We start from the raw sequence: 15,045 nt of genomic DNA, 5'->3' as shown, positions 1-15,045 counted from the left end.
TAGACACACATTCACTCTCATAGAAATGTCATGTCTAAATTCAGAATATCTGCTTTTTTCTCATGTTATCTTATCAGATATTCAGAGTGTGTTCTGTGTTGGTCTGTAGGTGCACGTGGTGAGGCAGATGCTCAGAACATCACTGTGCTTGCGATGTGGATGATCGACCACCCAGGCACTGCAGACTCTGATGAAGCTTCAGACCCCTGCTCCGGTGCGGCAGGAGGGGGAAAGAGCACAGAGAGGAGCTACCTGCGCTCACCGGGTGACATCCCCAATGCTGATGCTGCAGAGATGGAGGAGGGATTCAGTGAGAGGTTTGAATATATGGCATGACATACTGTATTGTTGCATGAGTGTAAGAAAACAATGTGTATCTTAATTTATGTCACCCATTTATCATTCTGTTACTTCTTTCTCATTCTAGTCCTGAAGGTCTTGATCAAGATTTGGGCTCATCCTCTGCCAGCCCCACTCCCAGAGGACGCTCTGCAGCCAGTAGGAAACACCGCTTTGACCTGGCTGCACGCACATTATTAGCTCGTGCAGGTACAGGTATCTCCAAATTTACATGTGTTCTAAGTCAACTAGTCAGTGGGTTATCTGAACAACTAGTCAGTTAATCGCTTTTAATGAAGTCCTGTATAATGAGGCTGGTTTTAGGTTCATCTGACCCTGAGCAGATATTTGTATCTATTTATCAAAGATTCCCCAAAAAATGTTAAGCAGTTAATCAGAACAACTGTTTTCAACATTGATAATAATAAGAAATGTTTCTTGAGCATCAAATATATCCATATTTGAATGATTTCTGAAGTATAACGTGACACTGAAGACTGGACTAATGACAGCTAGAAATTCATCATGGTTGTCAATAGAAATCTATTTCAATTTAAAATATAATTAAATAAAAAATACTTAATTTAAATTGTAAAATCCTGTTTCAAAATTAGGGCCGGGACTTTAACGCGCTAATTTAGATTAATTACACAAAAATAACGCGTTAATTTTTTTTTAACGCATTTTAATCGCACTTATTTTTGCACCGCGGAACGTTTCTCACTGGATGAGTTTCGGCGGACCGATTATACTGGAGCACCAACTAGCGTTCTGTTTCTCAATGTCAAGAACGCAAAGAACGGACTTGCGTTCTCGTGGAGACCGGTCTTGCCAAGCTTCCTTGGAAGAACGAACTCGGAAGGACGCGAGAACACAGAACGCACACTTATGAGAACTGAGATGTACTGCGTTCTTGCTTAACTGACCACATAGTCTCAGCATAAGAAACGGCCAATGAACAATAAATATTACAAAATGTCATAACTTATTAAAACATTTCATGCTATTAGCCTATAGATATTACTTTCATATAATTGTATTGTTTTATTTTACAGCGTTATGTTTTACTGTTAAGATTCATTTTAATATGCCAATAAAAATGCAGACTTTCTCCGGGTCTTATAACTTTATTAAAATTAACCAAAACAAAACGCTAAATGTTTACTTTCAACTTGAAGAGCCGTTAAGTATTTGTGAGAGCGACTTTAAAGCTTACAGGCTTCCGTACACTGGCCACCCACAGCGTTTTCTGGGATTTCTAACGGCTCGATTCTGTCAAGTCTGCACTCGATGCATCCTCAGTTTCAAGAACATATCCGGGCACTTTCATGCATCCTCTGTATTTGCGTTCTTGAGAATTGGAACTGAACTTTGACGGTTAATGATGACGTAGAACGAGAACACAAGGACGCAAGATCGCTGAAGAACGCATATTGAGAAACAGCCAAAAACAAACCACAGTGAACATGGACAAAGAAGCTGATGAGACCGCTTTGGTTGGCCCTGTGGATGGGAAATTTAAAAATCCATATAAAAAAAACTTACTTCTCACTGTTCTCAGGTCAAATATTTATATGCGATTAAAATGCGATTAATTTCGATTAATTAATTACAAAGCCTCTAATTAATTAGATAAATTTTTTTAATCGAGTCCCAGCCCTATTCAAAATATTATAGTTTTTACTTTTATGCAGTCTTGGTGAGTGTAAGAGACTTTCAAAATGATTTTAAAAAAAAAAATCTTACTGACCCCAAACCTTTGAAGTGTAGATCAGGGATAGGCATCTTTGGTCCTGGAGGGCCACTGTCCAGCAGAGTTTAGTTCCATCCCTAATCAGACACACATTTTTGTCCCTTTTACACAATCCTAAAGACATAATCCTAAAAACTAGCTAAACTCGTCAACTGCGCTAACTGTTTGGTCAGCAAGTTTAACCAGTTTTATGACATTCAGTTTTAAGAATCATCAAAACACAATAAATACTCCACAGTAACGTTGTGTTTTTTGTGTAGCTGGACTTTACCGCTCAGTGCAGGCACATCGAACTCAAGCACGTCGAGAAGGTTCCGGATTGCAGCAGGAGCCTGGGCCGCTCGGGGCACTGTATGACTTCAATCTGGATGAAGAGTTGGAGCTCGAATTGGATCAGGAAGCCATGGAAGCCATGTTCACCCAGGAGCTTGCATCCGATTCCGACATTCTGGGAATGTGGATCCCGGAGGTACTGGACTGGCCAACATGGGTGTGTGTGACAGCAGCCTGGGGCTGCCGCTGCTTTAATACTCACCTTTAACCCCTGCACGGCTGTACACACAAACACACACCTACACATTCATTCAGAGACACACATATTGTACTTACATAAAGTTTGCTCATCCTCATATTGGACACAGCAGCTCTCTCACTCTCACTAACTCCAGTGCATGTTTTGCCAGCACAGTATGGAAGCAGCAGATGCATACTAGGATGCTTCAGCCCTGATCCATGTTGCACTGGCTTTCAAATCTTCATACATGTATGAAATACTCTCCAAACTGACCGCAGTTGTCTGGTTTTGTCTCATTTGCTTGTGTGTTAGCATGTGTGTGAGACGGAGGACCGTGATGAGGTGGTCGTGTGTGAGCTGTGCGGGGTCAGTGTGTCCAGCTTCAACCAGCACATGAAGAAGAGTCATCCGGGCTGTGGTCGCAGTGCCAATCGCCAGGGTTACCGCAGCAATGGCTCTTATGTTGACGGCTGGTTTGGAGGGGAGTGTGGAAGTGGAAATCCCTATTATTTGCTCTGTGGCAGCTGCAGAGAGAAATACCTTAACATGAAGAGCAAGATCAAAGGACCACTGCCTGAGAGGTGAGTATTAGTGTTGGGCGATGTGCTCCATAGTCATATCGTCCTATCGGCAGCCTGATAGATCGCCAACACGCAATATTATTGTGCTAATCTAATTTAGTTATTAGCCGGAAAGTGAACCAACTATGGCTAAAAGCAGCCTAATGTTAGTGTAATCTATTAACTACACATTATATCTTTTTAGTCAAGTAGCATATGGATGTAATGTCACAAGTTTTTTTAAATATGACTGAATTTGTATTTAACATGATAATTTAATAGAAGCATTGTACGTTACTAATTATAATGCTTACATTTCCTCAGTTGTTCAAACAACATCTACAGAAAACGAGCAAAGAGCATTTACATTATCAAATAACATCATCACTGACTTCAGCCTAGTGCACGTTTATGCACTCTAAAATACACTGAATAAATAATTAAATCTCTTATACTTGCATTACATGTACATCTGCACTTTTTATGATGAGGGAATTTGCGACAGAGCATAATTCAATCAGCAAGCACGCGCACTCAACAACAAAACTCCGGTGTTTCAGCAATGACTCATCTGAACGCCTCTGATTGGCCAATGTATTCATATGTAAAAAGAAATATAATGGAACAAATAAGCCCCAATATTGATTAGATTATTATTACTAGCCTGATAACTATAATAATAATAATCGTCTTGCTATTGTCAAAAGCATCAGCCACAGGCGATATCTCAGACTATCATCGATACACAATACTATTGTCTATTGGCACAACCCTAGTGAGAATGAGAGGTTGCATGAATGCGTTGACAGCCGAATTCTCATAATTCTGATGTTTTTCACTGATATCTGTTTTTCAGGTATAAAGGTCAAGCACCAGACCTGTTGGGAAAGCAAGACAGCGCGTATGAAGGTATTAAAAGTGTTCACATGCAAAACATACATGTAAACCAAAAACATAATGCTGCAAGTAAGAAAATCACCAAAAAGGCATATAAAGTTTGCTAGGATTATGAACAACCACTGTGTGTTTTGGTCAATGTGTCTGAGCACACGTTTTTTGACCTGCAGAAGACTGGGACATGTTGGATGTAGATGATGCAGAGCGTATGACGGGTGAGGAGGAGTTTGAGTTACTCTCTGATCCGCTGGGTCTTAGTGAACGCAGACCCGTCCCCGAGGCTGTCCATTTTCCAGACACCGACCCTCTCGGAGCCTCTGTTGCTATGGTCACTGCCACCAACAGCATGGAGGAGACTCTCTTGCAGATAGGTACAATAATAACACCTATGTGATTGTGTGACCCTGCCACTGTAGTGATTCAGAGAATGCATCATGGTTTAAAATGCCTGTAATTTTACAGATATTATCTAAGATTTGTATATGTATGTGTATCTCCATGTAACCCCGTCTATAGGTTGCCAGAGCTCAGTGGATAAGAGCTCATCAGGTCGCTTGTCTTTGGGGGAGCAGGCGGCAGGTCTGCAGACGTCTGCTGATCGCCTGGTGGCTCTGAAAAGAGTCACTGCAGCTACACAAGTCCTGTTAGCCAGAACAATGGTCATGAGAGCACTGTCCCTCCTGTCTGTTAGGTTAGTGTGTTTAGTGATGTGGCTGCTTATATGAGATTTAATTGCAATATTAAAGTGTTTTTTTGTTTGTTTGTTTTTTAGCTTCAGTTTTGCTGTGCTCGTTTTCTAGGGCTGCTCAATTTAGCCAAATATTTTGATTATCTATTAATATGACTAATACTAATAATAATCATTATTATAATATCCTTATGAGAGTAGCATTACCAAATAAAATTATTCAAATAAAAATAGTGTAAATTTCACTGTAAAATTAAAGTGTTTAGAAAATAATTAATTATATTAATTTCTACTTTATACTAATTTATTATGTCTTAAGTTCATTTAATATGTTAAACCATTGCGCTTTACACTAAGCCATTTTTTTAGGCTTTTTTTTGTTTTATTTCAATTATTTTATACAATTACCATATGAGTTTTTGTTAACTCCTATTTCTGCTCTTCAGTGGCTCTAGTTGCAGTCTAGCAGCAGGATTGGAGTCTCTTGGCTTGACAGACATTAGGACTCTGGTGCGTCTAATGTGTTTGGCTGCAGCAGGTAGAGCTGGACTTTCCACAGGCCTTACATTAGGCCCTGGATCCTCTGAGCGCCCGCGAGGGGCTAGCAAGCCAACCAAACCCATTTCTTGTTTGGCGTACCTCAGTACCGCCGTTGGCTGTCTGGCATCGAACAGCCCCAGCGCTGCCAAACTCCTGGTCCAGCTGTGCACCCAGGTATCCAGATGAAAAACTCATGAAAAGCTTGTAAATAGAGAGACTACAAAAAGACTCTTTTATTTTATTTTTTTTTTGTTTGGTCTCACCCTGCCTTGCCTTGTTTTTCCTCTAGAATCTGATATCAGCTGCCACCGGGATGAATCTGACCACAGTAGATGATCCAATCCAGAGGAAGTTCTTGCCCAGTTTCCTGAGGGGAGTGGCAGAAGAAAACAAACTGGTTACATCGCCCAATTTCGTGGTGACACAGGCGCTAGTGGCACTGCTTGCCGATAAAGGTGCCAGGCTTCGACACAGCTACGACAAGGCTGAACTGGAAAAAAGAGGTTGGTTGACAATCTAGTTGACAATGCTGCCACATTATTTACTTGATGTTTTTTCAGTCATTTATTTTTGTTATAATTTTTTGTTCAGTTAAATCTCATAAATCTGATTTGATTTGTTTCTTTTGGCAGCAGAGGGGTTATTAGATTAAGCTTTGTTGTGTTGCAGCCTGAAAACCACAGCTTTTGCCACCAATTAACGCCATTTTAATTTCTCATATTTTTTCTCTGTGTGTGTGTGTGTGTGTACCCATCTGTGTGTGCGTGTGTATGTTTATCTCGCTTGCGGCCTGGCTTTGTTCTGCTTGGTCGTCGCAGGGTTAATGTCGCCTCTCTATGCCCACCTCTCCTGTGCCCCCCTTGCTGTAGGCCCATTGGAGCTGGCAAATGCGCTGGCGGCGTGCTGCCTCTCATCTCGGCTCTCGTCGCAGCACCGCCAATGGGCCGCGCAGCAGCTGGTGCGCACACTGGCGGCTCATGACCGAGACAACCAGAGCCGCCCACAGACCTTGGCTGACGTGGCAGGAGACCTGCGGAAGTGGTCCACCTTCAGACTCGAGGCCCACCAGAGCAGGGTATGATTCTCCCAGCTTTGTGTGTTTGCTACGTTTAAACAGCACTGGATGGTTTCTGATGCTGAATCATTTGGTATTTTGTAGGTGATTACATGTGGGTGGTGTAGCAAAAAAGGCCTTCTGGCAACTAACGGGAATGATGGGACGGTCCGCATTTGGAATGTGACCAAAAACCTGTACACTCTGCAGCAAACATGTGTCTTTAATAAAGGGTGAGTTCCTCTTTTTCTCCTAATTAGACTTTTTTCTTCACCCACTGAAATGTGATGTTCATGATCTTCTTTGTCTGTTTTCAGAGATGACACTTCGGACGAGTGCATGGGTAATCTGGGGTCTCCAGGCGATCCAAACTTGGCTCCAGTGGCTTGGAGTGTCAGTGGGAAGTACTTGGCTGCTGCCATGGAAAAAACTGTGAACATTTGGCAAGTCAATGGTGAGTCGCTCACCATCACGATGTACACTACTGTTCAAAAGTTTGACAGGCATTACTCTACATTACATTAGTCTTCAGTGTTGCATGATCCTTTAGAATTCATTCTAATATGCCGAATTGGTGCTCAAGAAACAATATTATGTACTTTTCAAGATTCTTTGATGAATGGAAAGTTTGAAAGAACACTTTCAGACATATTGAAAGTATATCGATCAAATATCATTGAGTTGATGGCACTGACAACTATCAAATGAGTAATGAGAAGTAAATTGAGCTAAATAATGCCACTATCGTCAAATAAAAATATTAGTTTCTTTCAAAAAAAAAAAAAAATATCCTGCACTACTTTTAAACAGCAGTGTGTGTTGATGTCAGCCAATAAAAGTTTTTTCAGTATTGGTTGATATTGGATATTTACTCATGCTGCTCATTTGCTTTTTTTACATTTAGATTACCTTTGCCTTCATCTAATGCACACTTAATTGAATCTTTAAAAATAGCTTAAAAAGGGTGTTCCAGCTGCATTATAATGTCGTAATTCCTAAATTCATTTGTAGCAGTTGAAACAACTGATAGTAGTTCTCAGTGTTTTTAATTAGTTTTTTAATACCAGTCATTTTTCGGTCATGACATGAAAATAATTATTGGCTTATAAATATTGAGTTTTAATATTGGTGCATGTTGCATTTTTGCACACAAGGTGGGAAGGCCTCACTGGACCTGCAGCCTCATTGGGTGTCATCTTTAGCTTGGCCAGAAGAGGAGGCAGGGTCACTGTGGGGCGGGGAGCCTCGAGAGCTGCTGCTGGTGGGTCGCATGGATGGGACACTGGGACTTCTCGAGGTCCTCGATGATTCTGATATGCAGAGAACTGAACTCCAGCACTGCTTCAGGAAAGATGGTACTGACAGTTTTTAAGAAACTGTAAACAAGACTACTGTTGGAAAATTTTCATGTGTATATCCATGTTTGTTGCTCTTCTCTGCAGTGGCTGTGATGCAGATCGCATGGTACAGTGAGGATCGTCCCTTTGCAGTTGGATATGCTGATGGAAGGCTTCTGATTGGTTCTAAGGAGCCTTCAGAAAATGGATCTGTAGTGGTTATTGATGCCCACAAGGTTAGAGTCATCATGATTCATCATAAACTGACACACACATACTTTCACACATTGTTGTATGTAATATTTCATGCGTGAAGAAGTCATTTAACATGCCTTCATCAGTTCACTGGCGGTCAAACCTTTGTTCTCTCTTTGTGTGTTATGACTATAGGAAAGCATCATTTCATTGCGCTGGGCTCCTGGTGGGCAAGTGTTGCTAAGCTGTGCTAAAGAGGAGATTGTGCGTTTATGGGCGGGGTCGGGGACAGGTTTGGGTCAAAGCTGGACATGTCTGCAAAGCATCACCCATCCTGCTGTTGTTAATGCTGTTGCCTGGTGCAGCCTGCCTGGTCAGGGACCCAAACCTCTCAACATGTTTGCCACGTACGTCCAGACTGAGAGTACTCTAATACATGAGAGAACTGAATCCAGTCGTGCTTTATTTAACTAGGGATAATGATAAACCAGCAGAAATACACGACCATCCAAATTTTGGGGTCAGGTTTTGAAAGAAGTTTCTTGTGCTTATTAAGGCTGCATTTATTTGATCAGAGATACTGTAAAAGCAATAATGTTGTGAAATTTTATTATAATTTAAAATAGCCGTTCTCTATTTTAGTATATTTTAAAATGCATTTTATTCCTGTTATGGCAAAGCTGAATTATCATGGCCAGTATTCCAGTCTTCAGTGTCGCATCACTCTGATGTGTTGATTTGGTGCTCAAGAAACATTTTCTTAGTGTCAGTGTTGAGAACAGTTGTGCTGCTTAATATTTGGAAACCCTGCTACTTAGTTTCAGGATTATTTAATGTATTATAGTTCAAAAGAATAGCATTTATTTGAAATAGATATATTTTGTAACAATGTAAATGTCTTTCAGTTCAATGTATCTTTGCTGAATAAATGTTTTAGTTTCTTTAAAAAATAATAAAATCTTACCGACCCCAATCATTTGAACAATAGTTGAAATAATGTTAATAAATTTACAAGTTTCTTGCAAACTGGTTTTTATATGAACAGTAGATTTTCTCAGAATAACAGCAATTATTATTATTTTTTTACTATTATTATTAATGTTACTGTTATTGATTTATTTTTGGTAAATTTGTTTCACTGCACAATCACATGACTCTTCCAGTTACAGAAATCAAAAATGGCTTTTTAAAGTCATAAATGTGTAATTATATTTTGACTTTAATCTTTTTTCATAAAAAAAAAACTTAAGTATGTCCTTAACCTAATTGAATATGATCATAAAAAAATATTGAGGGATGTGCACTAATAATCTTTGTCCCACAGATGTTGTCAGAGCGGTCTGGTATCTGTGTGGACGGTACCGCAGGACCCTTCGTCATACTCGCAGTCCAGCACTGCCTGCCCTGATGCCTGGTGGGAATCAGAATCCAAATCCAAACTGATGGTAATGTGTCCTTATGAGCGATTAAAAACTTTTGAAGGCTTTGCTATCTGTGCTTCCCTATCAGTTAGTAATTGTGTTTGTGTTTTATCTCTGTCCAGCTGGACCCCCTGCGGTGTGAAGGAGCAGTGTGTGTGCTCCAGCTGCAGGGTCACATGACTCCTGTGCGGACAGTAGCGTTCAGTCCAGATGGGCTTGCTCTTGTGTCTGGAGGGGTTGGCGGACTTTTGAACATCTGGTCATTGCGGGTCAGTGTCTACCGTAGACGCACACTTCATAAGTGCATACAGGCTAACTTTCAATCCTAACAAACAAATTTCAAAGGATTCACTATAGTGTTTTCATGATGATACGCTCGTGTGTGTGTTTATACGTGTAGGATGGATCAGTGCTGCAGACGATAGTTGCTGGATCTGGAGCGATTCACAGCACAGTTTGGATCCCTGACGTAGGTGTAGCTGTTTGCTCCAATCGCTCAAAGGTAAAAGAATCCTGAATGTTTAAATTTGTTGATTTTCATTCATTTTTATGAGTTTTTTTAATATCTAGACAAAATGGTTTTTATAAACTGTTTTTTATTAAACCTGTTTTTAATAAAACAGTTATGGTTGCATAACACCTGTATATAATTATTATATAAATAGTTATACATTATAGTAAATAGTATACATAATTAAATATAAATAATATAGATAAGTAAAATTTTATTTAAAAAAAATAACATGACTGTGCCTAACATTAAGTACTGACAGTAGCATCTGATCCAAACATTAAAGGAAAGACATTAGAAGGAAAAAAAAATGTAAGGAGCAGTTACACGACATTCTGTTTTTTGCTGGAGACATATATATATACTTGAAGAAAATAACTGTAATGTATGTTAATTTCGATTGGTGCAGAAAGTGTGCAGGAAAGATGCTACTTAATAAAGAAAAATAATTTGTTCTGCAGGATGTGCTGGTTGTTAATAGCTCCGCAGAGTCCATGGCAAACAATCACGTCTTAGCCACTTGCCGCACGGCGCTAAAAAAGCAGGGCGTTGTGGGACTGAACATGGCTCCATGCATGAGAGCCTTCTTGGAGAGACTTCCCATAATGCTTCAGGAGCAGTATGCCTATGAGAAGGTACATACAACTACTAAATTATGATATCATTTTAGCAAATACTGTAAAAATGCAAAAAAGGGACATTGAGGTCATGTCCTGTTGATTATACCTGGTTTGTTTCAGCCTCATGTGGTGTGCGGAGAGCAGCTCGTGCACAGTCCTTACATGCAGTGTCTGGCATCTCTTGCGGTGGGTCTGCAGCTGGATGCTCTGCTGTGTCACCCTCCTGTCCCACCTCACCTGGTCCACTGCCCACCCGAGCCTGGCTCTTCCTCTACCCCCTCATCTGGGTCCTGGGCCAACAGTGAGTGGGCGTGGCTTCACTGCTTCTCCACCACCGTCAAAACGGCTGAAGCCCTCGCACGTGGACACACCTTCCCTGAGTCTTTTATCGTCCCGGACCTGGAGCCCGTGGCCAAAGACAAATTGGCATTGCTTATGGTGAGAGAAAGAACATACAAATGCCCTGCTGATGTGATGGTGAAAAACTGTGTTGCTCTTAATGGTGATGGCCTTTTTAAAAATCGCACACAGGACAACAGCAAGTGGGTGTCTGGAATGGATGAACAGATCATGTCATGGGCCACTTCCAGACCAGAGGTGAGAGCAGATACAAACACTAGAAAACACAAATATATTTATTGGAAAATATTATGTAATATATAATTGTGTAAAATTCAAAAGAGATATTCAAAGGTTTTTAAAATTAAGGACTGGCACCTTGGAGGGAAGTGTGATGTGTTTTTATGGGGTGCTGGAAGGCATGGGCAGCTCGCTGAGGCCGGGCGAAACATTCTGGTGCCAACTCTTGCTCCCTCTTTTTCTCAGGCCCAACAGGTAAGAGTGTTCACAAACACACACACATAATTTTTTTTAAAAGGGAAAGTTCACCTTAAGTTGCTGCTCCCAACTAAAGGTGAATTATCGCTTTAGGTTTGATTTTTTTTCTTTAATAACATGCTGTTGTAGAAATAAAATAGATAAATAGAAATGAGTTTTATTCAATTTATTTTTTTTTTATATATTGTCAGGTTGTTTGTGGGCAGAACTGCACATTTGTGATCCAGGCTAATGGAACAGTGTCTGCATGTGGAGAGGGCAGTTACGGCCGCCTCGGACAAGGAAATTCAGACGATCTGCACGTCCTCACTGTCATATCTGCTCTGCAAGGCATGCTGCAATCACACACAAACTCTGAATGACCTTCAATGTAGTTGTTTAACAATTCCCTGAAAGTGTTAACAGCAAGAGTGATATGTGTTTGTGCAGGCTTTGTGGTGACCCAGCTAGTAACATCCTGTGGGTCTGATGGCCATTCGATGGCTCTAACTGAGAGCGGCGAGGTATTCAGCTGGGGAGATGGAGATTATGGAAAACTGGGCCACGGTAACAGTGACAGACAGCGCAGGCCGCGGCAGATCGAGGCTCTGCAGGGAGAAGAAGTGGTGCAGGTCAGAAACACTTCTCAAATTCACCCTCACTCCTAAACGCACACAGATGCCTCTCCAGTTCGCCTCTTCTTCTAAGGTGTATATAATGAAGTTTCAGTTCATCAGAATATATGTTTGTGTCCAGATGTCATGTGGATTTAAACACTCAGCAGTGGTGACTGCAGACGGAAAGCTCTTCTCCTTTGGTAATGGAGATTATGGCAGACTTGGGCTTGGAAACACCTCTAACAAAAAGTTACCAGAGAGAGTCAGTGCACTGGAGGGCCACCAGGTTGGCCAGGTAAGAAACTCTAATTCGAAGTCCTCTTATAATTATTTTTCCCCATTGGAAATTTTATATATAAATATATAGTATATTATTATGTTTGGTAACACTTTATTTTACCGTGTCCTTGTTACACGTTATACTTGCTTACAAGTACTTAATTAATTAATGTTACTTAGTACCTGGTTTTTGGGCCTGTTTGTATGCCGAAGAGAGAACTTCAACAATCCAATTTGACAAGCTCTGCTTTGAAACAGCGGTCCCTTGCACCACCATAACAAACAAAAAGCTGATCTGTGCTCCTAAAATGAACGGTAGCATTCACGTATGCCTTCAGGGCTCGTACAGGACACAGAGGGTGATGCCCTAAATGGTCTGACTGTAGTGCTGCCTGAAAAGCCGCTAAACTGATTGACTGATTTATGTACTGCAGAAGCAGAACTTTAGGTAGAAAAGAAGGATTTGGTCTGAGTACAACACCAGATGCATCCAGTAACCAACGCATACATAAATCACTGACGGACAATGCATGTAACTCACTTACACACTTAGCGGATGCAATTGCCAACAAAAAAGCAGTCTTTAAAGATATCCATTTTAGGTCAGCTGTCTGCAAATGCTCGAATGGTGGCAGACAAACAAAATCAAGAACAAGTTGCAAATCCCATCCAGGAAAATGGGGGTTACGAGCTGGTCTCAGCCATCTTGCACCCTTCAAAAAACTGCACACGAGAAGAACCATTAACCTGAATATGATGCGCAGAAATGGCCTCAACATGTACTTTCAGTGTGGAGGCTGCTTTGCCTGAATCCAAAAGATGCTGTAAAAATCTAAGAACTTCAGGAACTTCACAGCGTACAGGATCTAACCCACGCTCCTTCCACCACCACGAGAAAATCCTCCAATGAGCTGCATAGAGCTGACGTGTGGATGCAGCTCCTAGCACTAATTATGGTATGAACAGCAGCGGGCTCACAGTCTGTTAAGAGACAGTCGGCCCCAGAGGCCAAACCCGCGCCGTTCATCTGTGACAACAGATCCTTCCGAAACGGAAGCTGCCATGGTCTGACCAACAACAGAGACAGAAGCATGGGGAACCAAGGCCTGGCCGGCCATCGAGGTGCTACCAGCAACACTCTGTGGTTGCAGAGAGATATCCTGTGTAATGTGTCCCTCAGAAGCGGAAGAGGAGGAAAGGCATAAAGCAGGCAGTTTGCCCACTCATGAGACCGAGCATCCTGCCCCAACGGGCTGAATGTCTCTGTTCTTGCAAACCACAAGTGACAGTGAGTGTTTGCCTCTTTGGCAAAGCAGAAGTGGATCTTTTTGCAACACTGTTCACATATCCTCTGCACCACATCCTGGTGATGCCCCCATTCCCATGGGTGCAGAAGGTCCCTCGATAGAGCTATCTGATTTCTCGATCCCGGGAGGTGAACTGCCCTCAATGCTAGTTGAGGAAGAGACCATGTGAGTATCTTGTGGGTAAGATGCAGAGACTTGAGGGACTTTGTTCCAACTTGATGGTTCAGGTGAAAAACTGTTGAGGTGTTGTCGGACCGGATGAGGACATGACGGCCTGACAGAACTGGCAAGAAATGCTGCAGGGCTAGGAAAACCGCACGCAATTCCAGTAGATTGATGTGGTCCCTGGACCGAGCTGGAGACCACCGGCCACAAACGCCCCTGTGATTCCATGATGCCCCCCACCCGAATAGGGAAGCATCGGTTGTGACAACTTCTCGCCGAGAAAGAATGACCCCTAGAGGAACACCTGACATCAAAACCTCCTGGCGATTCCACGGTATCAATGCCTGGATACAACTGCACGAGACAACGATCAGCCATTGAAGATGTCTTACAGGGCTCAACCGCAAACTGTTGTTCCACCGCTGCAGAGGCCTGAGGTGAAGTAAGCCAAATGGAATCACCGAAGTGGCGGCGAGTCAGCATCCCCAAGAGTTGTAACAAAGTCTTGTACTGCAAGCTTGCACCCAGGTGGAAACGGGCAAGGAGCTGCAGAATACTGCCCACTCGAGCATGTGACATTACACGGGAGTCCAGTGTCATTCCAATGTAAGTTATTGTCTGCACTGGATTCAGACAACTCTTTGCCTCATTGACTGCAAGACCAAGCTTCCACACATGCTCCAAAAGCATCCTGGTGTCGCGGGCAGCTTTTTGTTTTGTGGGTGAACACAGCAGCCAGTCGTCTAGGTAAGGCAGGATTCGCATCCTTCTGGACCACAGCGGATATAGAGCTGCAGTCATGCACCTTGTGAAAACTCAAGGGGCCAGAGACAGGCCAAACGGCAGGACCCTGAATTGGTAGGTCTGGTTCTTGAAGCTGAATCAAAGAAACTTCCTGTGGTGAGGAGCAATTGGAACATGAAAGCAGGCATCTTTCAAATCAATGCTTGTGAACCAATCTTACCTGTTTACTGACCGAAGAACGTCGACTGCACGTAACATTTGGAAAACGTCCCAGCACAACCTCCGATGGGTTTTCCCAGATCGCATCACATATGTATAATTGCACTGTAACAAGGACACCTTAAAGTGAGCTTATATTTTATATTATATATTTGACATTATATTACATGAATATTGTTACATTAAGGCATTTCTTTTATCCCCTTTTGCTTATATAAATGTTGTATATTTCCATGTTTAAATTGGACTTTAAATCTCAGATTTTCAGTGTGGCCTTATGAACAGCCTCTGCACATACACACAATTTTATCTTATGTTTATTGTGATATGGTTGTGTGTAGGTTGCATGTGGGCTGAATCACACTTTGGCAGTATCAGCTGATGGAATGAGCGTCTGGGCGTTTGGAGATGGAGACTATGGCAAACTGGGACTGGGAAACTCTACAGCTAAATCCTCCCCACAGGTACA

General features: G+C 41.9%; 1 protein-coding gene across 6 annotated transcripts in view; it reads left to right on the top strand.

The window, feature by feature from the left end:
- Positions 1–15,045, top strand: part of LOC306886617 (putative E3 ubiquitin-protein ligase HERC1) — a 48,382-nt gene that overhangs the window by 27,944 nt on the left and 5,393 nt on the right. For 2 of the 6 annotated variants that reach the window (XM_079443893.1, XM_079443892.1), the window contains exons 42-67: positions 110–317; positions 428–549; positions 2,353–2,582; positions 2,919–3,187; positions 4,023–4,075; positions 4,234–4,434; positions 4,580–4,754; positions 5,198–5,465; positions 5,581–5,794; positions 6,161–6,366; positions 6,451–6,578; positions 6,663–6,799; positions 7,500–7,700; positions 7,788–7,918; positions 8,073–8,284; positions 9,202–9,322; positions 9,421–9,567; positions 9,699–9,800; positions 10,271–10,444; positions 10,550–10,867; positions 10,961–11,026; positions 11,138–11,263; positions 11,458–11,596; positions 11,696–11,877; positions 12,002–12,157; positions 14,918–15,040. In XM_079443893.1, coding sequence (XP_079300019.1) covers positions 110–317; positions 428–549; positions 2,353–2,582; positions 2,919–3,187; positions 4,023–4,075; positions 4,234–4,434; positions 4,580–4,754; positions 5,198–5,465; positions 5,581–5,794; positions 6,161–6,366; positions 6,451–6,578; positions 6,663–6,799; positions 7,500–7,700; positions 7,788–7,918; positions 8,073–8,284; positions 9,202–9,322; positions 9,421–9,567; positions 9,699–9,800; positions 10,271–10,444; positions 10,550–10,867; positions 10,961–11,026; positions 11,138–11,263; positions 11,458–11,596; positions 11,696–11,877; positions 12,002–12,157; positions 14,918–15,040 — 4,409 coding nt within the window. Of the gene's footprint in view, positions 1–109; positions 318–427; positions 550–2,352; positions 2,583–2,918; positions 3,188–4,022; positions 4,076–4,233; positions 4,435–4,579; positions 4,755–5,197; positions 5,466–5,580; positions 5,795–6,109; positions 6,367–6,450; positions 6,579–6,662; positions 6,800–7,499; positions 7,701–7,787; positions 7,919–8,072; positions 8,285–9,201; positions 9,323–9,420; positions 9,568–9,698; positions 9,801–10,270; positions 10,445–10,549; positions 10,868–10,960; positions 11,027–11,122; positions 11,264–11,457; positions 11,597–11,695; positions 11,878–12,001; positions 12,158–14,917; positions 15,041–15,045 lie in introns of all 6 variants that reach the window. The other 4 variants (XM_079443890.1, XM_079443891.1, XM_079443889.1 and 1 more) reach the window with 4 other exon arrangements.

The sequence above is a fragment of the Barbus barbus genome, assembly GCF_936440315.1.
Source record: "Barbus barbus genome assembly, chromosome: 2".
Taxonomy (NCBI): Eukaryota; Metazoa; Chordata; class Actinopteri; order Cypriniformes; family Cyprinidae; genus Barbus; species Barbus barbus.
Note: the sequence above shows the minus strand (reverse complement) of the source record. Positions and strands in the feature narration are given on the sequence as shown.